The sequence below is a fragment of the Odocoileus virginianus genome, chromosome 23, assembly GCF_023699985.2.
Source record: "Odocoileus virginianus isolate 20LAN1187 ecotype Illinois chromosome 23, Ovbor_1.2, whole genome shotgun sequence".
Lineage (NCBI taxonomy): Eukaryota > Metazoa > Chordata > Mammalia > Artiodactyla > Cervidae > Odocoileus > Odocoileus virginianus.
Genome location: NC_069696.1, coordinates 6,285,877 through 6,308,334, shown reverse-complemented (window position 1 = coordinate 6,308,334; position 22,458 = coordinate 6,285,877). Strand labels below are relative to the sequence as shown.

The 22,458-nt window shown below is 52.6% G+C and overlaps 1 protein-coding gene and 1 long non-coding RNA gene across 6 annotated transcripts; one reads left to right on the top strand and one right to left on the bottom strand.

Moving 5' to 3' along the window:
• Nucleotides 1-2,053: 2,053 nt before the first annotated feature.
• LOC110139002 (tubulin alpha-8 chain) lies at nt 2,054-19,723 on the bottom strand. Of its 3 annotated transcripts, XM_070453292.1 has the most exons (6): nt 19,506-19,643; nt 9,923-10,096; nt 9,201-9,423; nt 7,568-7,716; nt 5,447-6,127; nt 2,054-2,365 (listed from the first exon to the last, which is right to left on the bottom strand). In XM_070453292.1, the coding sequence occupies exons 2-6, from the start codon at nt 9,959-9,961 to the stop codon at nt 2,072-2,074; spliced, it is 1,386 nt and encodes a 461-aa protein (XP_070309393.1). In that variant the 5' UTR covers nt 9,962-10,096; nt 19,506-19,643; the 3' UTR covers nt 2,054-2,071. The 3 variants fall into 3 exon arrangements, with proteins under 3 accessions (XP_070309393.1, XP_020752184.1, XP_070309394.1); XM_020896525.2 differs by lacking the exon at nt 9,923-10,096; XM_070453293.1 differs by lacking the exons at nt 9,201-9,423; nt 9,923-10,096 and having other exon boundaries at nt 19,506-19,723.
• Nucleotides 18,459-21,148, top strand: LOC110139003 (uncharacterized). 3 transcript variants are annotated; one of them, XR_011482904.1, is made up of 4 exons: nt 18,459-18,745; nt 19,224-19,277; nt 20,245-20,328; nt 20,556-21,148. It is a non-coding gene; the product is annotated as an uncharacterized lncRNA (long non-coding RNA). The 3 variants fall into 3 exon arrangements; XR_011482905.1 differs by lacking the exon at nt 19,224-19,277 and having other exon boundaries at nt 18,465-18,745; XR_002314356.2 differs by lacking the exons at nt 18,459-18,745; nt 19,224-19,277 and adding an exon at nt 19,807-19,894.
• Nucleotides 21,149-22,458: the final 1,310 nt, after the last annotated feature.

The following is a 22,458-nucleotide window of genomic DNA, read 5'->3' as shown; positions in this document are numbered from 1 at the left end:
GTGAAAGGCTGCCTCCCTCTCAGCTCCAATGTCACCTCTGCAGGAGTCAATGAAACACTCATTTAAACTAACATCTCCCTGAACCACCTGGGCTTCCCAGGTGGCATTCACTTCAGTTCAGTTCAGTTGCTCAGTCATGTCCGACTCTTTGAGACCCCATGGACTGCAGCACGCCAGGCCTCCCTGTCCATCACCAACTCCCGGAGTTTACCCAAACTCATGTCCATTGAGTTGGTGATGCCATCCAACCATCTCATCCTCTGTTGTCCCCTTCTCCTGCCCTCAGTCTTTCCCAGCATCAGGGTCTTTTCAAATGACCAGGTGGCACTAGTGGTAAAGAACGTGCCTGCCAATGCAGGAGACATGGGTTCCATCCCTGGGTCAGGAAGATCCCCTGGAAAGGAAATAGCAACCCATTCCAGTATTCTTGCCAGGAAAATCCCATGGACAGAGGAGACTGCCGGGCTACAGTGCACAGGGTCGCAAAGAGTTAGACACGACTGAAGCGACTTAACATGTACCAACCCCTCGCCCCACCAGCACCCTCCCTTCCCCTCTGTGTCTTTTACAACTGCCCCCTAAACTCTGGCCTTGGGGGTCTCTTCCCGTCTCCCTGATTAGGTCACAGTCACACACATGAGGCTCATCTGAAACTCATAGGTAGGTCCCTCCCCTCCGGCAGTGGAAAACGCCCCTTCCTGAGATGGGCCACAGCTCCTGACCTGGGTCCCGCAGCCCCCCAGGAATTGGTGAGGGATGACCTCAGACAAGGGGGTCTGGACGAGAGCAGCCCTGGCCTCCTCAGCACCACGGTCTCCGTCAAGGTAGAGCACGGTCACGGTGGTCTATCTGAAAACAGTCCCCGACGAGTGGTGAGCACCACTTACTGCCTGATCTTCCTTTCCTTGGGACGCTTCACTCGATTTCTCTTGGGGCTTCCAAGGGATACAGAATAGAAACAAGGAGAGTGCACAGTCGCTGAGCTGTACATTTCATGCAATCGGGACCTGCTGTGAGCCCGACCCTGGGGGTCTCATCACGAGTTTAATCAGGGAGGCTTATGCTTTTTCCCCAAATCCTACTGGAGCTGCCAACTTTAGGGAAAGATGCATTAACTAGTCCTCTCTTTTGTAATAAATGGGGTTTGCTTCTCCCCACCCTTCATTTCATGAGGCGGCAGTTGGAACAGGACACAAATCCCAAGGGTGGAGATGGAGTGGACAGCCAAGAGAACAGACTGTGGCCCCACCTCTGGCTCTGCTCCCCCATCTCCAGCACATGCACTCGCTACACCTCAGTTTCTTCATGCATAAAACAAGAGGAGCCCTTGAGATTGCTGGGGGTTAGAGATAAGGGGTATGTATACAGGAGACATTCTGCATAAAGCCTTCCAAATGCTGTTTCAGTTAGAGGAAACTGAGTACTTCACCTCTTCTCTAGGGCCAGCCCAAATGGCCCCTGACCCGGCGTGGCTCAGTCACATCCCTCCCCTCCATCCTCTGGGTGCCCTGGCCTCCCTCCTGCTCTTCACACATCCTCTGACCCCAGAACCTCAGCGGCAGCTACGGGCTGCACCCCGGTCTCCAGAAGGCTGTTTCTGACTCCCCCCGCAACTTCTCCATCCCTGTTTTTTTCACGTCACAGCACTGAACTGCCTGCGGTGACCCCGCTGCTTTGTCTGTGTGTTTACAAGGGCAGAAACGCACCCCAGCTTCTCCTCAAGCCCTGACCACAGAGCCACTCCCTTTCCAGAGTCCTCCCAAAGCCCAGGTCTAGACTTCCTGCTTCCCAGACAGGAGGCTGTGTCTGGGGTGGGGCCAGCCGCATCTAGAATCTTAAATCCCACCTAGGCCTCCACACAGGTGTGGCTGGCCTGCATCCTGACCCAGAGACAGTGACTCTGGTCTCCTCTGGGGACACAAAGCCACCATCTCCTCATGAGGGTCTGGAGGAGCTCAGTGTCCACGTGGGCTCGTCACCCACGGGCACTGGTGTCAGGATCCAGGCTGGGTTAACATGCTTGGAGGGGGCAGCAGGAATAAAGAGACACAGCAAGGAGGAACATCTGTATTTAAAATTCCTCCCCTTCATTCTCTTCTTCAAATGAATCAGTCCCCACTTCCTCATAATCCTTCTCCAGGGCAGCCAGGTCCTCCCGGGCCTCGGAAAACTCGCCTTCTTCCATCCCCTCTCCGACGTACCAGTGCACGAAGGCGCGCTTGGCGTACATGAGGTCGAACTTGTGGTCCAGGCGGGCCCAGGCCTCGGCGATGGCCGTGGTGTTGCTCAGCATGCACACGGCCCGCTGTACCTTGGCCAGGTCCCCCCCAGGGACCACCGTAGGGGGCTGGTAGTTGATGCCCACCTGGGAACAGAGGACCAAGACATGGTGGTCAGTGGATAACTCAAGCTGGGGCACCCTGGTCATGTAGTGGGGGAGTGGATACGGGGCAGCAGGCCTGGATGTGAAGAGTGGGGATCAGGAGGTGGGGGGCGGGCAGGTAAAAGTGCATGTGGAAGAGAAAGCAGAAGTAAGTGGGATTGGGTGGGGAAATTCGAGGGGAGAGGAAGAGCTGGCAGAAGTGCTCCCAGGAGACATAAGCAGACAAGTGAGGGTCCGGAACAGGGGTCAGGCAGGGGGCGTGTGCAGTGCCCAGAGATGGAAGTTATTGTGAATTCACTCCTTCCAGGGGAATTTCAGGTTTTTCTCTTAGTTATGCTGTCAATAGATTTAGGGCAATTTCTCTGCCAAGGGTGAATTTTGCATGCATGAGTGCATGCTCAGTCCTGTCCAACTCTTTGCAACACTATGGACTGTAGCCTGGCAGGCTCCTCTGTCCATGGGATTCTCCAGGAAAAAATACTAGAGTGGGTAGCCATTTCCTCCTCCAGGGGATCTCCCTAACCCAGATATTGAACCTGGGTCGCCTGCATTGGCAGGCGGATTCTTTATCACTGAGCCACTTGGGAAGCCCCGCCAAGGATGAAGGGTGGTGTTTAAAAGATCACAGAGATATTCTCAAGCAATAAATAAAGAGACACAAAAGCTTCTGAGGATGGTGTCTGCATCTATCAGACCCTCTGCCTCTGGGGTGTGAGGCTTTTTGGAGGAAAAGCATGGAAATCTAAGAAAGTCAGTTAAGGACTTCCCTGGCAGTCCAGGGGTTAAGAATCCACCTGCCAATGCAGGGGACACGGGAAGATTCCACATGCCTCAGGGCAACTGAGCCCATGCACCACAGCTACTGAGGCTGAGCTACAGACCCCGTGCTCTGCAGCAGAAGGCGCTGCAATGAGAAGCCCAAGCACCCCAATTAGAGAGTAGCCCCTGCTCACTACAACTAGAGAAAAGCCCAAGGACAGCAACAAAGTCCCAGCACAGCCACAATTAATTAATTAAGAGAAAGAAAGTCAGTTAAAAAATCTTGCTGGACAAGTGGATTCCCCAAGTTCTAGAAGCATGGAGGGCCCTCCAAGCTGATCCAGCCCCTCTGAAGGTGGGCTACCATCCTGGAAATCTCCCTTCTCCCACACACATCCCAAACCAGGAACTCTGGGAACCGGGAAGGGGCTTCAGGTGACCACTATGAGAATACTCACAGGACACAGAACCGGGAGCTGGTCCCCAAATGCCTCTCCTGCCTAGGCCACTGGATCTTAACTGCCAATCTCTTAAACTCACAGCTTTAAAATATAAGTCCTCTTGAGAGGCAGAGGTGGGAGTGGCATCAGGCTACAGAGCCAAGGCGGGTAACCCAGAATGGTCTACCATTCCTCTTAGACGAAAGCGGCATCATAGGGGTGGAAGTGATGCTGAGACGGGGCAGAGGATTGAAGAGGAGAGGGAGGCAGTACCACATCACATGTCCACTGGACCAGCCATCTGTGCTCTCTCTTCAACAGCAGCATCCCTGGACCCTCGTCAGTGGGGACAAACATCCTGGGGAGTGTGCTACAGCGTGAAGTTCAACACCATCCACCCCCATGGCATGTGCTTTCCTGAGAAGCAGCTAAAGGTTCTAGCACTGCCTTATCCTTCTGGTCATAATCCCAAACTTCAGCTAAAAGTGGAGGGCTGAGAGACTTTCCTGGTCCAGTGGTTACGACTTCGCCTTCCAGTGCAGGGGGTGCCAGTTTGATTCCTGGTGGGGAGCTAAGATCACATATGGCTCGTGGTCAAAAAACCAGAAACATAAAACAGAAGCAGTATTGTAACCAATTCAATAAAGACTTTAAAAAATAAATAAAAGGATGAGAATATGGGGGCATCTCTTTTTTGTTGATTTCTTGATCACCCTTTTTTTGTCTATTTATTTTACTACTAGCTTGTTTTGTTGTTTCTGTCTGAAAGAGAAAATAACAACAACTTGGGGTAAGATCGTGAATGTTTTCACAAGTGTGACCAGAACTGCCACGTTAGGACTGATGCAGCCCAGGGCAGAGGATTCCGGTCGAGGGTGGGAGCAGAGCTGTGCGGAAACCACTCGCCCGTCAGCAGCTCAGCCAAGAGCCCGGCACGCGGTGCCTTGTTTGCAAAAGTCCCACCAGGGAAAACTGAGACGACTGACTCATCTCTGTCTCCAGCAACTGGCACAACCTCCTCTGGTGTTCGGTAAACCTCTGAATTATTAAAGGCCTGCCTGAGGAGACTAGCTAACATGAACGGTGGCAGTTGCTCTGATGGTGAACTCTGATGAGAGACCCTGGGCAGAGGCAGTTGTCTGTCTAGCCAGGGCAACTCAGAGGGGCAGCTCCCAAGAGCATCCTCGGTCCTGAGAGCTGGGGTCTTCTATTCCCCCACTGACCCACAGACCATAGACCTACAACCAGCTCCCAGCTCACTCCTGCTTAGTGAAAACATCAGGGCTTCATAATGTAAGTGAATCACAGCCATATAATAACCATAAAATTTCTTATCCTTACTCTAAATTTATGAAAACATACAAGGTGAACAATTTTTCAAAACAAACTGGGGAGATGGACACATCCTTTGTTAGAGGAGGGAACTGCATCTCTTCTCTGACAACTTGAATAATCCGGTCACTGCATTCTCTGATCTATGGTCAGGTCAGGGCTACCTCTACCCCCCTGCCCGGTTACCCCACTTGCACACACTGGCCTAGTTCTCTCCTACCAGATCTCTGAGATGCTGGCAGACCATCCGGTGGGAGCGGTGGGCCCCTCCCCCTTTGCCATACTGCCCCTCCCCTCATCCAGTAACCAACCCCCAACCCCCAGTCTCTCCAGGCCCAAAACAAGCGCCTGAACAAATGAGTGAATGAATGAAATTAGCATTACACTGGCCTACGCCCCTCTTCCTGTGTTGTCCCAAAGCTCCCATGGAACGCGTGTCAGCCCAGGACCCCAGTCTCCACCTCTTCCTCCCCATCCTCGGTCTCCCTCTGCTTCTCTAGCTGCAGGTCTCCATCGCGTCCCCCGCTCTCACCTTGAAGCCCGTGGGACACCAGTCCACAAACTGGATTGTCCTCTTGGTCTTGATGGCGGCAATGGCGACGTTCACGTCCTTGGGCACCACGTCCCCCCGGTAGAGCATGCAGCAGGCCATGTACTTGCCGTGGCGAGGGTCGCACTTCACCATCTGGCTGTTGGGCTCAAAGCAGGAGCTGGTGATCTCGGCCACTGACAGCTGCTCGTGGTAGGCCTTCTCAGCTGAGATGATGGGCGCGTAGGTAACCAGCGGGAAGTGGATGCGGGGATAGGGCACCAGGTTGGTCTGGAACTCAGTCAGGTCCACGTTGAGGGCGCCGTCGAAGCGCAGGGAGGCTGTGATGGAGGACACAATCTGGCTGATGAGCCGGTTGAGGTTGGTGTACGTGGGCCGCTCGATGTCCAGGTTGCGCCGGCAGATATCGTAGATGGCCTCGTTGTCCACCATGAAGGCGCAGTCCGAGTGCTCCAGGGTCGTGTGCGTGGTCAGGATGGAGTTGTAAGGCTCCACCACGGCTGTGGAGACCTGGGGGGCCGGGTAGATGGCAAACTCCAGCTTGGACTTCTTGCCGTAGTCCAGGGAGAGCCGCTCCATGAGCAGAGACGTGAAGCCTGAGCCGGTGCCGCCCCCGAAGCTGTGGAAGATGAGGAAGCCCTGCAGGCCCGAGCAGGCGTCTGTCTGAGAGAGGAGGACACAGACAAAGCTCTGAGGACAGCCTTGCGTGGGCACCGGCAGGCAGCCCTCGCTGTTGGCCCGCTCCATCCCACAACATTTTCAAGTGGGTGAAATCAAACCGTCCTTGAAGAAGTCAGAAAACACAAAGGAGCTGCAGCGCTCTTGGGAGGGATGGCCAAAATATGGGGCAGCAAACACGCACTCGCCTCCAGGTCCATGAAGCTTCCAGCCCAGTGGTCTGTTTGGACCAGGAATGAGGTTCCGAAAGGACTTTGCCCTGTGTGGACCCCAGCTCCTTGCCCATTCCCCTGGCCCTGTCGTTTGATTCTGTGGAAACTGCAGGCTTATACATCCCCACCCAACCTTGCAAGGTGGCTCAGGGTACCAATTTCAGAGAGATAAATGGGTCAGAGACCCTGAGATTTAACATCAACTTTGCCATTTCCCAGCTGTAAATATTTGAGCAAGTTACTGAACCCTCCGGACTCACGTTTCTTCTTAAGAGGTGGACTATAAACACATTCCTCTCATAAATAAGGTTACTGTGATGGTTCAGTGAGAAGTCCCACTGTGCTCAGCAAGGACAGTGAGCCCTCACCAGGACTAAGAGAATTCGTAGGTCATGGAACTTCCCCGCTGGATGTGATCTATGACTGTGTTCAGTTGGATGTTCTGAACTTTGGGGATCGCAGATGACTTTGGGACTGATGACCCCCACGAACCCTGCTCTAAACAGGAAAGGTGAACAAGCGAAAACTCAGCACCCTTAGCTCCCAAGTCAAGAGCCCCTGATTAAGCTCGCCTCTCCACTGCACAGATAGGAATGGGGCTCAAGTAGACAAGTGACTCCCTGAGCTTCCCAGTCAAACCAACCCAGTTCAGACCTTGACTCAGCCACTTTCTAGCTGGGGGACCCAGACCAAGTCACTGAACCACTCTGGCCTTCTGTTCCCCCAACTGTAAAGTGCAGGCACGAGATCGCCTTTGTATCATTGTTTAGGGGATTAGACAAAGGAACGTATGTGACATTTGTAATAGCATCTGTAAAGTGCTGAAATAGACCAACAGTCTTCCTCTCCTCCTCCAAGTTAAATGCTTTGTTAAGTGAAATAAATTCACCTTTTCAACCTGCTCAAAATAAAACAAAAAAATGCTTTGTTAACTTGTTGCTGCCATCCAGCAAAGAGTTCCACCTTCCTCACCCCTGGGATTTCTCCCCAACACCACCGCAGAGCATCCGTACATGCTACTAGGCACCAGCCTGGAGGGCAGCCCACATAGCCCAGGCAGAGGAAGGGGCACCAGCCCTGAATATGCCTTTTACAGAACACAAGCAGAAATTCCCAAGTCTCAGGTGTTTATCCTGCAACAGGGGGCCACATCCTCCTGCCGGCCTGTCCACGTTGGCAGGCTCTCCAGCTCCCCACTCTTGCAAACACGTACCAGCTTGCGGATGCGGTCCAACACCAGGTCGATGCTCTCCTTGCCCACCGTGTAGTGGCCCCGGGCATAGTTGTTAGCTGCATCCTCTTTTCCCGTGATCAGCTGCTCTGGATGGAAGAGGTGGCGGTAGGTTCCTGCCCGAACCTCATCTACCGAGAGAGGGCGACCATCAGTCTTACCATCTGGTTCCCAGAGGAGATGCCCCCCTTCCAGGAGAACACATGACACCCTTATCTACTAAATTCCACTGAGGTGGAACAGAAAACCCCAGAATACATCTGCGAGGCCAGGGGAATTTCAGGCTAACACAGGCTCCACTGGAGCAGAAGCCTGGGACTCAAGCAGCAGTGAGAAGCCAGCTGCTCTTGGGGCAGGACCTTATGGAGCCTTGGGTTTGTTCACAAAGCTGGGCAGATACCAAGGTTGACTGCCTCATCCCCCTGGACCCCCACAGCTTCCCTCCAGGTTTTCCTTCATGCTGCAAAATTTATCCCAGAATATAACCAACTTTACTCGCCTCTAGATGCTTCAGGGACACAGGGAAAGATTCTGAATGACCTTCTCCCAGGCTCCCCAGGGATTGCCTCAGACCTAACCTCCACCTCCGGAGGCAACAATACACATCAGGCATTAGAGATATTTCAGAACGACTTTGAAGCAAAGCTGTGTTCCAGGTTCCAGAAGAGCCCGAGCCCGAGAGTGGTTCCAGCGGCATGGGCGCTCTGCTCACCTCTTAGGTCCACCTGACCAGGGTGCCTCAGGCCCCACCGCCATCCCCTCTCCTCTACAGTGCCCCTCTGCTCCTCCAGGGAAAGCACCCATCGGTACAGTGGCCCAGGAAGGTCATTTATCCTTTCTGTATTTGTACAAAGTGTCCGAAAGGTGGAGGGCCTGGTGACTGTGGCCCTAGAGACAGTGCTCAGGCTCTAAAGGCAGTGCCCAGACATACCTGGGGACACATTCATCTTTGCTGGTGAGTACGTTTTGAAGCTGAGGAAATGCTGATGAAGCGTATGGACTGACCCACGGGTGCTAGGGGTGGCAGCAGGAAGAACAAAAATCCTGCCCCAACACAAGTCAGTACTCCTGTTTCCCTAAGATTCAGACGAGGTTCACTCTAACCTCCATCAACCTGGGCTGTAAGAGAAAGTGCCTGCTGCTATTTCATCTCATGTGCGAGAGGCTGCAAGGTAACACCAGGCCCGCCAGGACGGACTGCAATCACTGCAGAACTGGAAACATACACTTTGGGAAACTGACTATGTGAGGGCTTCTGATAATTTCTGAAATTACTGGTATTTTTGACCCTTAGTATTTAGTGAACAATTTTAGCAATTTTGGTTTGCCTCAGCAGTTTTAGGGGGATAGCGCCAGGATGAAGCTTTAACAGAGGAGCAGAGACCTCTGATCCCCATTTGAGACCCCGAGACTAGGGAGGGTTCCAGGAACCAAGAGTCACATGGGGTGAGGGTGGGAGTCAGGAGGGTCACCATTCCACGTGGAGGTCAGCCTCCCAAGCCTCCCCAGACACCAAGGTGGACCGCAGCGCCACAGTGGACTGCAGCAGACCATGGTGGACCCCAGCCTCCGCAGCCTGGTGCTGCTCCTGGGCAGGACCCTGGCCCACACTCACCCACCACTGTGGGCTCCAGGTCGACCATGACGGCCCGGGGCACGTGCTTCCCGTTGCCGGTCTCGCTGAAGAACGTGGTGAAGGAGTCATCGTCAGGGACCTTGCTGGCCTGTGCGCCAAAGGTGCCATCGGCCTGGATGCCATGCTCCAGGCAGAAGAGCTCCCAGCAGGCATTGCCGATCTGGACCCCAGCCTGGCCCACATGGACAGATATGCATTCCCGCTGCAGGCAGAGAGCAGGCCAGTCAGAACCCCAGCCGGCCACACCTCTGCCCAGACCCCCAGACCCCGCCTCTGAGGACTTGTCCCCTCCCGGCACTAGGCAGGCAGGACACCCTGCCCCCGCCCAGCAGGCGGGCTCCTGGCCCCACGGCCTCTGGATCAAGACTTGGTTCCAAAGAAGAACCCCAGCTCCATGGTTTGCTGTGAGGGTGGCTTTCCACAGTTAATCCTTTGTGTCAAGAAAAGGAAAGAGAGGGTCAGCCACACAGATGAAACAGGATTAATTCCCAACCACGGACGGACTCCTGCACTGGTGAAGCCAGTCCAAGGAAGATCCAGTGAGAACAGCAGAATCCATTCTCAAATCCACCTCCATGTCTGGTGCACTGATCATGTTCCTCCCTCAGCCAGAGTCTCCCAGAAACTGTCTCACACACACACGCACACATGCTCACGCACACACTGCACATCTCCCCGTTGCAGAGCGGAGAAACACCCACGGGAGGACTATATCTAGGAGTCTGTATCATGGGTGTCATCACTGCTTCATGCACAAATGTCAGTACAGGGGCTTCCCTGTGGGTCCCAGCAGTTAAGACTCTGCCCTCCCAATGGAGGGGGCCTGGGTTCAGTCCCTGGTCAGGGAACGAGATCCCACATGCTGCAACTCACACCTGGTACAGCCAAATAAATAAATAAACAAATATTTAAAATAAACATTTGTTTTTTAAAAACAGGATCAGCACATCAGCAGGGAAGGGCTGGGAGGGGACAGGCAGGCCCCCTGTGGCCACCATAACCTACTCCCTCACCCATCAGGCCAAGAGCCAAAGAAAGATGACCTTCAGAGGGTCCTTCTCCGTGTTACTCTGGTGTGAAGCCACAATTACACGACTGGTTCTGGTATTAACAGCTTAGGATAGGGAGGGGTGCGTGTATCTGAATGTGCGAGGTGATATATGTGTGGGTGTATGTTTGTAAGAGTGTGATCGTGAGCGTGTTCGAGAGTGGCAGTGTGTATGTGTGTGCAGACATGAGTGTGTGTGCTGTGATCGTATAGTGGTTAGCACTCTGCGATGTGAGACATGAGCGTGTGTGAGTGTGTTATGGTTCTGCTGGGGCGGTGTGCCCATCATCCCCCACGCCCCTCCAGGGAAGTACTGGCCCCACAAGGAGCCTCTGTGCCCGGGACAGAGCTGGGCTGGGAACCATGTGCCTGGTGTGTGGCCTTCTATTCTTATCCATGACCCGAGCTGGCATTTTCCAGCTCCAAGGAACCCAAACCCAGTGTACAGCCTCCAGAGACCAGGGCTGGGTGAAGGCCATGGGACTCCTGGGACCCGGGGGCTCTCCCGGTGTGGGGGTAGGCTGGCCGGAGGCATCAGGACCCAGTGCCCTAACGCTGTTGTGCAGCGTGCACGCCGGTGTCTGTGCTGCTTGGCCTCTGGGCCTCACAGAGGCCTGGCCGGGAATACAACCGGCCATGTTTCCGTGAGCCTGGTGGCCAGGAAAGGGCTTTATGCACGAATCTTGCCTCTCAAGTTACGAGCTGTGCTGTGTGGGCTGGGCTGAGTTACATAACCTCCCTGTGTGTGAAAAGCACAAGTTACCATGATCATTTCTGCTATGGTCGCCCTTGTCTTCAGCATCATCATTACGCATTTTCATCCCTGTAGCCTTACTCTCCACCTGGAAGATGCACCCATGGGAAGCCAGAGACCGCAGGCTACTGCTCCTCTTATGATGAAAGGGCTTCATCTTAGGGCTCGATTCAGGCATGAGGAAGCAGGATCCTTCCCCAAGAACCCCAGAATCCAGCAGCTACTGACTGGACCACACTTTCACAGGAAGCCATGGCCTTCTCGGGGACAGCACATGTGAGCGAGGGGACCTGGAGAGGCCTGAAAGGAGCTGGTCCCACATGCTGTCCTGTGGCCCCGCCCCCAACCATCTCCAGGCACCCCTCCCCCACCCCGCCGTGGGTGCTCTGGGCCTTTCTGGAAGGAAAGGAAGTTCAAAGGTGAGAGGAGAAGACGGAAGGATCTGAGGTCCTGAAGACCACCAACGTGGGGACACGGATGTTTTCACACGTCATGCGAGTCAATATGCCAGTCTCCATAGCAGAAATCAGCTTCACACACACAGGCACACAGCCCGCAGGAGGAGGGAGCTGGCTTCCCTGTTAAACTAATTCACAAGAGTAACTAGAAGCATACGACAGACTCAGAAATAACACGGGTCAGAAAGAGGAACAGCAGTAGTCAACCAAAATAGGATGGACACGCAAAAATCCACAAATTCTTCGTGTTGTTAAGGAAAAAAACCCACAGGAGAGAAACGCATCTACCTATCCAAACAGCCCTGTTGACGAGGGAGAGCGCTTCTTTTAACAGAAGACTGTGAGCTAGTCAGGGTGGAAGGAATAATATACTAAGAAATATTGCATACGATAGTTTCTAATTTTATAATTGATTTGGACAAGGACTGGAGGGGAACTAGATATTCACAGAGTGCCAAAGAATCACTGTTACTTACAGGTCACAAGGGGAAGTTAACTTCAATGGTTACCAGCCTCTGACCCTGGGATGGATTGTAACCTTTGACCCTGGGATGGATCGTAACCTCTGACCCTGGGATGGATCGTAACCCCACGGCAGCGAGAAAACCCGATGTAATGCAGTAGGACACACACACCTCCCAGGAAAGCTTCTTGTCAGCCTTAACAAATATTGTATATTAACACATACATATGGAATACAGAAAAATGGTACAGATGAACCTGTTTGCAGGGCAGGAATAGAGACCCAGACGAAGAGAATGGACTTGTAGACACAGAGGGGGAATGGGAGGAAGGGACAAATGGAGAGAGTAGCACGGACACATATACACTACCCTGGGTAAAACAGGTAGCTAGTGGGAAGCTGCTGCACCAGACGGCAAGCTCAGCTGGGTGCTCTGTGATGACCTAGGGGCTGGAATGGGGGCTGGGTTGGGAGGGAGGCTGGAGAAGGGAGGGGACATGTGTACACACATCTGGGTCACTCTGCTGTACACAGAAACTAACAGCATTGTAAAGCAATTATACTCCAAAGAAAAATAAAACTTTTTAAAAACTTAAATACTCAGCCTTAGTGTATTAAACCCTTTATAGGTAGCTCCCATTTTATAGAAAACACAGGGCTCCAGGGATAAGAGACACTACAAGCATGACTCCACAAGTCGGTAAGTTCTACAGAGCAACTGACCCGCTCTTCTCAACTCATGAAAATCAAAGGTGAGGGAGGAACCGACTCACATCGAGTGGAACTTAAGAAATATAACATACACATGGAGTGTGTGAATTTTAACTGAATTCTGGTTTGAACAAATCAAAATATTTGAGGGGATAGATAGATAAACTGATTAATGTTGTTAAGCATGATAATGAAAGTGTAGTTAAGTATCAAAAAGCTCTTATTTTTAGAGTCACGTCTGAAGCATTTAGGGTAAAATGTCATGACATCTACATTTGAGTTTACTTCAACAAGCACAGCAGATAAAGTAAACATGGCAGAAAAATAGTAATTATTAAATCTAGATGACGGATATGTGGGTGGTGATACACTGCCAAACTCTTCTAAAGTTTTGACAGTTCTCATACTGAAAACACAAACATTTAAGAAAGGAAACAGTGAGATCCGGGTGAGGAGCCATCGACAAGGGCTCATCGACATAACAACCCATCGACAAGGGCCAGGCCTGTCCTGTTCCTGTCCACTTAGTCATTCATTCAGCTGACAATTTCCAAGAGCCCAGTTTGTTGGGCAAACAAGAACTGTAAAGTTACACAAGGGAGAATTCCTTGGTGGTCCACTGGTTAGGACTCAGGTGCTATCACTGCTGGGGACAAGGGTCCAATTACTGGTTGGGGAACTGAGATCCTGCAAACCACGCAGCACGGCCAAAATAAATAAATAACTAAAATAAAGTTATACAAGGAAATCACCAGTGAGATGAAGTTAGGGGAGGTCCCCAGTGCTAACATCTGTGCCCCGTTTACACCTGCCCTGAGGGGACAAGGATCCCATCTGCTCCTCCAGCCACTCTTACTTGTCACCACCCCTCATTCCTGCCTGGAGGTTCTACACAGAAAAGCCAGGAGCATGTCCAGTGCTGACAGCCTTGGGGGCAGGCTCTCAGGTCCAAGACAGGTAACGGGGGAGTTTTTTGAGCTCAGAGCCTTCAGAAGCTCGAGCCAGGCCCGCCTCATAGGTCATCCATTACGATTTCCACCGCTTGTTTTATAGATGAAGAGGATGAGGCTCAGACAGGTAAAGGACAGAGTGGAAATTTCACAGCTCTGTAAGGAAAGAGCCTGGGCCAAAATCCAGACTTTCTGACCTCTGCAGAGTCCTCTCCTGGACGCCGCCCTGGACACTTGCCTGGTTCTCACTCCGAGCCCCCAGGGCCCAGGGGCCATGCCCCCTCACACCATCATCAGCCCCCCACGCCCTCACCAGTCCCTTACGCCTGCATCGGCCCCCCATGCCCACAGTGGTCCACCACGCCCACAGCAGCCCCCACGCCCACCGCGGCCCAAGCCTGACAGCTGGAGCCCAGGAAAGCTTGTACAACACTCCAGACCAGAAAAAGCTCCACTGCAGAGAGAACAGAAGAGAACGACTCAGTGTGGGCGCCTCAGAAAACAGGCCACCCTTCCTAGAAGAACCAAGACTGTGCTCTGGGTCTGGTGTTGGGGGGGTGGGGAGAGGGGTGTGGGGCAGAGGCCGGTGTGTCCTGCAGGGGTGCAGGGGGCACCGGTGTGTGTGGGGGGGCCGGCTGGTGTGTGCTGGGGAGAGTGCTGGTGTGTGTTGGGGGCGGGAATGGGGGCTGGTGCGTGTTGAGGCGTCAGGGCGGGCCTGGTGTGTACTGAAGGAGAAGTGGGTGGTGAGGGGTGGGGCAGAGCTGGTGTGTGTTGAGGGGGAGGGGGGTGTTCTGACTGGGCAAACAGTATTTACATCAAGTGTTTGCTCCAGACTCACGGTTGGTTCAGAGATTTCCTCTCTGGCCGGCAGAGCTCAAGCTTTCTCTCTCACACTGTTTGTTCCTCCCCCAGTTCTATTCTGACCCTGGACTCGTAGAGCTGACGCCAGCTCTGCTCTTGGGACCCTGTGAGAAGAAAGGGGTCCCCTCTTGGCCCGACAACCCAGGGGGTGAAGGTGAGGGAGATGGAGGGACTTAACACAGGAGCTCCCTTTTGCAAGCAAAGTATGACACCCCTACTCACACCTAGTGCTGGGTGACTCCAGAAGTGACCCGCTCTATCTGCTCCTGCGGCAGATCTACAGTCATGTGTGCAAGAGGGCATCGAGAGGGGCTGGGCCATCTCCTACTTAGCCTTCAGTGTGCTCACTGATCGCCTTCTCCAGTTGGAGGTCTGGAAGCCCCCACACCAGCACAGACCACCTCCCCTTCAGCACTATATCGCACACTCCTAGCTAACGGTTTGCTGTTCGACTTTCCCGGTGGACAGCAAGGAGCCACTGTTTTCTTGCCAGATTCTCAGCAGCGAGTAAAGGGCTTGAATGCAGCAAGTGATCAATAAATTCAGGGGTGATTGGAATGAAAACCCTGCTGGGGGGCTGCACTCTACTTAACAAGGAGTGGGTGGCCAGGGCCTGCATAGCAGTGGACGCTAGGGGAAGAAAAAACAGCTTCCAGCTTGGTTTCCTGGGGGAGGACTATTTGCAACTGTGTGGAGAATTCAGATGGGTTGATAGGATCTGGGGCATTTCAGCTGGATTTGGAGCAGAAGAATTTAGAGCAGGTCCCATGGACTGTTTAGGCTGTCCGAAGTGTAGGCTGGTGGAGGCTGTCTGCCCATGACCATTCTCCATGGAGAGGGTGCCCAGTTCTGCAGAACAGTAGGAAAAATGTGCTCCAGACCTTGACAGTGCTGGTACAACTCCACTGCCAGAAATCTCTCCTTGTGTCAACCTTATACACAACCAAATATGATTTCTATTTTAATATTAATCATTTCCTTTTCATTTGTTCTCAGAGAACTCAGACCCGCTAATTGCAGTCCTCTGCAGAAGGAGGCTCTGGAGCTTTAAAAATGGTTTTGAAGTATCACAAGCCAGTAAAACTGGCATATTATCTTGGAAGGGAACTGACATAGGCCAGCAGTGACAGCCAGTGAAAACCCGGGACCAGGCCACATACCCCGACCACCTGTGTGTCAAGCCACACAATTGCCTTCAGGAAGCTTACTACTAGGCCCACGCACTTCCAGTTGTCAGGCTGGGATGATGAATCATGCCAGGATCCAGGTCAGAGACGACGGGTGAAAAGTAGAGCCAGGGTTCCCGAGGGATGATTAAAGCAAGAACAACATGATTCCTGGGAGGCTGCACTATCTCTGCTCAAAATCCTTCAATAAGATCATATTTGGACTCAGAGAACAGACAGCAAGCTGGAGACAGCAGGAACAGAGTTGACCTCAGTTAACATCAGGTGAGATCTCAGATGGCAGGCGCCGCAGCCAGGCAGAAACAGGGTACCACAGGAGGCCCGGGGAGCAGCCGGGCTGGTCGCAGACTCCCAGACCCTTTAGACACTACGAGGCCAAAGGCCCTTGAGCTTCAGCCGACACTCAGGTCGGGAGCAGGAGAGAACAAGCAAGCTTTAATCAGCCACACGTGGTGTCCACTGCCCTCCTGGTCTCTTCTACACGCAGCTCATCACAGAGAAATTCTAACAGGAAAACACCAGCGGGGGACGTAGGCCTCAAAGACCACGGAGAGCACTATCAGTCCCTGGTGGCCAAAGGGAAGGAGCAGTGGTCCACTCCATCCCAGGACGCCATGTCCTCCCACCCATCCCATCACTAGCCCTGTACGCGTGAGCTCTTTCCTCCTCAAAAATTATTTTAACTTTCCCTCTTCCTTTCAAGGTCACTGAGACGCCCCTCGGAGAGGACAGAGCATCACCCTTGGGCTCTGTGTGGGCCCAACCAAAGCCTGGATGCTTCCTACGGACACACTGCCTGAGGGCTGGGGGCTCCACTGCTGCCCAGAGGACGTGCCCAGGGACCTCAGGGGACCCTTCCTTAGTGATGGGAAGGGAGAACAGTGCAGTGGCTGCAGACCCCGGAGGTGCCGAGTTAGAAGATGTGCCTGCGCTCTGCGGCGCTCAGCCACACCACCTGCACAGGGGGTTCTGCAGAGGTCTGCAGACGCAGAAGCAGTGTCCATCTCATCCCCAGAACACTGCCTTCTAGACTCCCAGCTCTGCAGGAAGACAGGCTCTTTGTTGCCATCTGATGTCAGTTCCCCCCAAGAACGCACAGGCATGCTGCTAACCCAGGAGGAGAGCAGTGAGCAGGCTGTGCCCTCATCCTCTGTGAGCCACAGACACTTTCTCTGAGGCCCGAGTCACTGATGCCGAGACAGGTGTCACAGCCTCAGCTCCCAGGAGAACTGCTTGCCAGCGGGACCCTGGGAGCAGACTGGGACGCTCAGTTACAGGGTTAGTTATAAAATCCTCGCTTAGAACCTAAGAAATGCCGAGCCCATCCTCAACAAGGGCAGCCTTCCCAGCCCTCCAGAGGGGAGACCAGACACTGGGGAAGGAAAGTCCTTTCTGCACGGGTGGGACTTTGGGGCCAGATGTGTGGGTGTGTCATCCTAGGGTTTTAGGAACAAGTCAAGGGGATTTTAAAAAGAGATTCTGAAACTGGGTCATTTGTAGTGATGTGGATGAACCTAGAGTCTGTCATAGAGTGAAATAAGTCAGAAAAACAAATATTGTATATTAATGCATACATATGGAATCTAGAAAAATGGTACAGAAGAACCTATTTGCAGGGTAAGGATAGAGATGCAGACACAGAGAACAGACATGTGGGCATGGGGGTGGGGGGAGGATGGGACAAATTGAGAGCAGCACTGACATATGTGTACTACCATGTGTAAAGCGGATAGCTAGTGGGAGGCAGCTGCATAACACAGGGAGCTCAGCTCTGTGATGACCTAGAGGGTGGGAGGGAGGCTCACAAGGGAGGAGATATATGTATACATATAGCTGATTCATGTTGTTGTACAGCAGAGACTAACACAACATTGACAAGCAATTACACTCCAAAAAATAAAAGAGGTTCTGTGAGTGTGAAATAGTCAACCAAAAAAACATCTTCCCATCAAGACAGTGCTGCCCATGTATATAAATATCCCAAATAGAACGTGTTATATAAAATTCAGTGTTTCAAAACAAAGAGTCTCTTTCCAAAATATTCAGCCATAGATTTTCAGTTAAATATCTTTCAGATTCTTTGGCACATTTAAAACAAGGCTTTTACATTTTTTTGATTTACCAGCTATTTTCAGAAACCTGCCTATTGAGTGCACATTGAAGTTTGTTTGGAGAGCTGGATTTGGGTCCTGGGATCCCCTCTAAAACTCACTGCGGCTCTGAGGTCAGAATTAGAACATGTAAGAGGCAGCACTCTGAAAATTACACAGCACTAGCTATGTGCTGGATATTATAAATATTAAATATCAGATCTTGAGTAAGCTGCCTGGGATGTGGTTCAGAATAACAGGGAGGGAGAGGAGGGGGAGCGAATGAAGTAAGATTAAGTAGATAATTGTTGAAACTGATTGAGGCATACATAGGGGTTCATTATAACGCTCTCATTTTGTATATGCTTGGATTTCTCTGCAATGAAAAGGTTAAAATAGTAAAGCTAGGTGGAGCTTTGAAAATTTGAACCATAACACCTCTTCATTTTGGAGATGAGAAAAACTACTTCAGAGAGGTTAAGTGACTTGAAATCACACGGCTAGCTGCAAAGCCAGGAGCCAAAAACTCCAGAAACTCTTGGCTTTGGGCTCCCTCTGTGACCCCTGGCCACAGGCAGGCGTGGACTCCTCTGGCCACTATCCCAATATTCCCTAGGAGCCTGCTCTGGGGAGCAGGCCTGGAGCTAGAATCGGCAGAGCTGGGGCCAGAGCCAGGGGCCCTGGGCACTTTCCAGAATCAGGAGGAGGGAGGTTCTCACCTGTCCTACTGGCCACTGTCACGGGAGGAAGAGTGCCAGGACAGCCTGACCTTGGCCTGCCAGTCAAGCTGACACTGCCCCCTCCCCCATCCAGTCTTGCCACCCTCCCTGAGCCCCAGACAGGGGGGCCTCCAGTCCCCAGCTTTCTGGGTTCTCTGTGTTTTGAGACGACGTTGGGGTGAAGTGGACTGGCAGCAAATTTTACCCACCCCAAGGCTCAGGGGGCGAGGAGAGGGCCTCCAGATGGTGGGACTGCGGCGCTGGGAGAGCACCTCTCCAGCAAGTAAGATCCCCCGTCCCAGAGGAGAGGGAGACAGACAGAGGGGGCGGGCACCGCGGCCAGGGTCTGAAACCTTGTGTGCCAAAGTTCTCTGGCTTTGACCCGCTTGAAAAACTGGGGAGCTGGAAGCAGGTGCCAGGGCCTGGGAAGCTGAGGTGGAGGTGGAAGTGTCCCAGACCCAAGCCAGATGGCCCGGGGTGGGAAAGGAGAAGGAAGCCCCCAGCGTCGGGTGTGTGGCCCTACGTCCCCTGACCTTTGGGGCTCTGCCACACTTGGTTGGTGGGACTTGACCCAGTGCCCGGCCCAGCCCCCACCCCCGAGTCGGGAATCCCCGGACTTGCCTGCTCCCCCACCCCGCCGGCCCGTTTCCCCGACTCAGGTCCCTGAGTTGCCCCACGGTGATGTCTCGGAACCTAACCTCTTCTGCGCTGGCGGCTCCTGGCCCCCTTCCCCTCACCTGTGTGCACAAATTTCCCTTTAGGCGCAACTCGCCTCAGTCTCTACTTTCTCTCTAGGAAAAGGTCACCGGCACCAGGTGGGTGTCCCCCCCCCCCCCCCGCATTCCCCCCCCCCCGCGCGAGGGTATGAACCCCTCGACCTTGAACTGGCACCCCTAGGAGACTTCGAGCTCTGAGGATCCAAAGCGCTAGCTGTCAGCCGCGGAGGAGAGCGTCTCTGGGGTGGGCGCCCCCACTGTCGCCCCTCCCCATCCCCGCCCACCCCGCTCCCCCGCGCCCCCCGCGCCCCGGCCCCGCAGGCTCACCATCGCGGCCGCTCCAGTAGCCCGTTTGCTCCCGGCTGGGCCTGCCCACCCCAACTGCTCCAGATACAGCCGCCTCCGCTGTTGTGACACTGGGAGGGAGGGGGCCGGGGACAGACATGCTGGGCCAGCAGCTGCCCTGCAGCATCACAGAGCCGGGAGGGAGGGACCGGACAGGTCACAATCGCTCCGCCCCACGCGCCCGCCCATGGCTCCGTCTCTGCCCGGGGAGCAGCGCGCGGGGATGGGGTGGGGGACCGGTTCCTGCACTACGCTCTGTACGATCACACTTTGTGACCCCAGCCGCCCAGGAAGGAAATGCAAAGTGCTGTTTGAATAAGTGTTCAGGCTCCCAAACTTTGATCCTCTTCCTGCGGCAGGAAAGGCAGCTGGTTAGAGTTCGGTTTGCGCCGACATCCTCAACCCGGAGGGGCGGCAGGGTGGGGGCAGTGCTCTCGGTGGGATGGACAGGCTCCAAGCCCAGCTCTGGGGCTGCTCATCACCTCGGCTCTGGAGCCCTTGCACGTGCCCCCAGGCTGGCCTGGCTGTTGGGGGATTCACTGAGATAAAGATGAGAACCAACCCCCACCCCCCCCCCCCCCACCCCCGGCCCAGGAGGTACTTCTCAGTGCGTCCTTTGTTCCCGCTTCTACTCCTCTGTTCCTGGACATCACCCCTCCACCATTATTTTCAAGTCTCTTTCTCCGTCCATTTATCATCTCTCCCTCTTCCTACTTTAAAGCCCAGGATGTGGAGAACAACCTCAGGATTTCGGCTGCCTCTTGGCTCAGGAATAAGACCTTCTCTTGGGGGCTGCAAGTGATGTGTAAGGGCTAAGGGCCTTTCCCCACTCCACTGGGTTGGGGGTGGTGCAGTGGGGACAATGGGTCTGGCCCTCTCATGCTTCAGATTTTGGCCATGCAATTGATTACACTTCCCTCGCTTCCCCCCGTCCCCTCCCCAGTTTAGCTGTAAGCATTGCAAACTTCCCACCAGAGTCCAAACTGAGCTGAGACAGTAAGGCACTCCTGTCTCTTCTCCCGCTCTCTTTAGGCCCTGCCTACCAAACCCCGAGTCACTCCAGGCAAATCCACAGCTTTTCTGCAAGGTGCCACCACCCAGAGCTGCTCTGGCAGGACGTGATGACTTGCCAAGTGTCCCAGTGCACAGATCCACCTTCCCTTCCTGATTGTCTATCTCCAGCTGGTGGACAGTGAGAACACTATTTTGTAGCTATTTGTTCTGCTGAGCATCCATTCCTATGTTGTCCGACCTGTACAGTGAGTTTCTAGAGGACAGAGGATGGGACATGTGTCTTATTGAATATTTATTTATTTGGCTGGACCAGGTCTTTCTTAGTTGAGACATGTGGATCTAGTTCCCTGACCGGGGATCAAACCTGGGCCCTGAGCATTGGGAACTTGGAGTGTTAGCCACTGGACCACCAGGGAAGTCCTCTGGGGCACATGTCTTAATCATCTTTGTATTTTAGAGCATCTCAGACACAATGCTTTACACACTGATACATACAGTGCTTAATAAATTATGAATTGAATTATCTATATATATATATAGATCCTAAAAATTGAGAATCATGCTAACTGCCAAGCACATGGTATGTGCTCAATAAAGGGTGATAACTATCATTAACTATGTATTTCTTTCTCTTTGAAACTCCCATAGCATACACTGATCATTTTATCACTTCCATGACATTTACCACTCTTCACTTTGGAATCTTTTTTCTTTTAAATATTTATTTATTTGGGTCTCCATTACAGCATGTGGGATCTAGTTCCTTGACTAGGGATCAAACCTGGGCCCCCTGGCATTGATAGCATAGTGTTTTAGCCACTGGACCACCAGGGAAGTCCCTATTTTGGATTCTTGGTATGTGCATGTGTTTATTTCTACAAAACTGGATGGAACGCCTGGGGGTTATTCATCTTGGTGCTCTCTCTCTCAAAAGTAGCTAGTCAAGTGCATCAAAGATGCACAATAAACATTGCTGAGTAAATTGATTTTCTGAGTTCTCTTTGAAATTACCAAATATGTTCTCAACAGGTTCTTAATGTCTTGGGGGTAAAAATGATAATGACAATACTGGTGATTATGATGGCATTCAGCAGCCTTCATCATGATGATTCCTTGACCCTTATCATCTTTCACCTTTATGAGGTTAAGGGTTGGCAGGAGCTATGTCTACGCTGTAAATGCTGAACATGGCATCTTTTGGTTCCACGGAGATAAAAAGAAGGGTAGCTGGCATACACTGAACTGTATCCCCTCTCCCTCACAATTGATTTGTTGAAGCCTTAACCTTCAATGTGACTCTATTTGGAGATGGGTCCTTGGGGCCTTCAGAGAGGTAATTAAGGTTAAATGAAATCATAAGAGTGGTGCCCTGATCCAGTAGGATTCATGTCCTTATAAGAGGAAGAGACACCAGGAGTGTATGCACAGAGGGAGGCCGTCCAAGAAGGTGGCCATTGGCAAGCCAGGAGCAGAGGCCTCACCAGAAATGGACTATGAGTTTGGACTTCCAGTCTCCAGAACTGTGAGATAATTAATTTCTGTTGTTTAAGCCACCTACTGTGTGGCATCTTCGAAGACTAACATAGTAGCCTGAGTCTTAAAAGTAAAAAACATTGACTTCTCTTTGGTTTTTAAGTCCTCTTTCACAATTATTTGGTCTGGGGCAACCTGGATCCCACCTCCATTCTGTCTTTCTCCCTGAGTAGAAGTTTGGAATGAAAGCAGGAGATGTGCTTTCAGTCCCTGTGATGGTTAAGTTTATGTGTCAACTTGACTGAGCCATGGGACACCCAGACATTCAGCCAGACATTATTCTGGGTGTGTTTGTGAAGGTGTTTCTGAATGAGATGAACATCTGAATCGGTAGACTGAGTACAGCAGATTGTCCTCCCCATTGGATGAGGTGGGCCTCATCCAATAA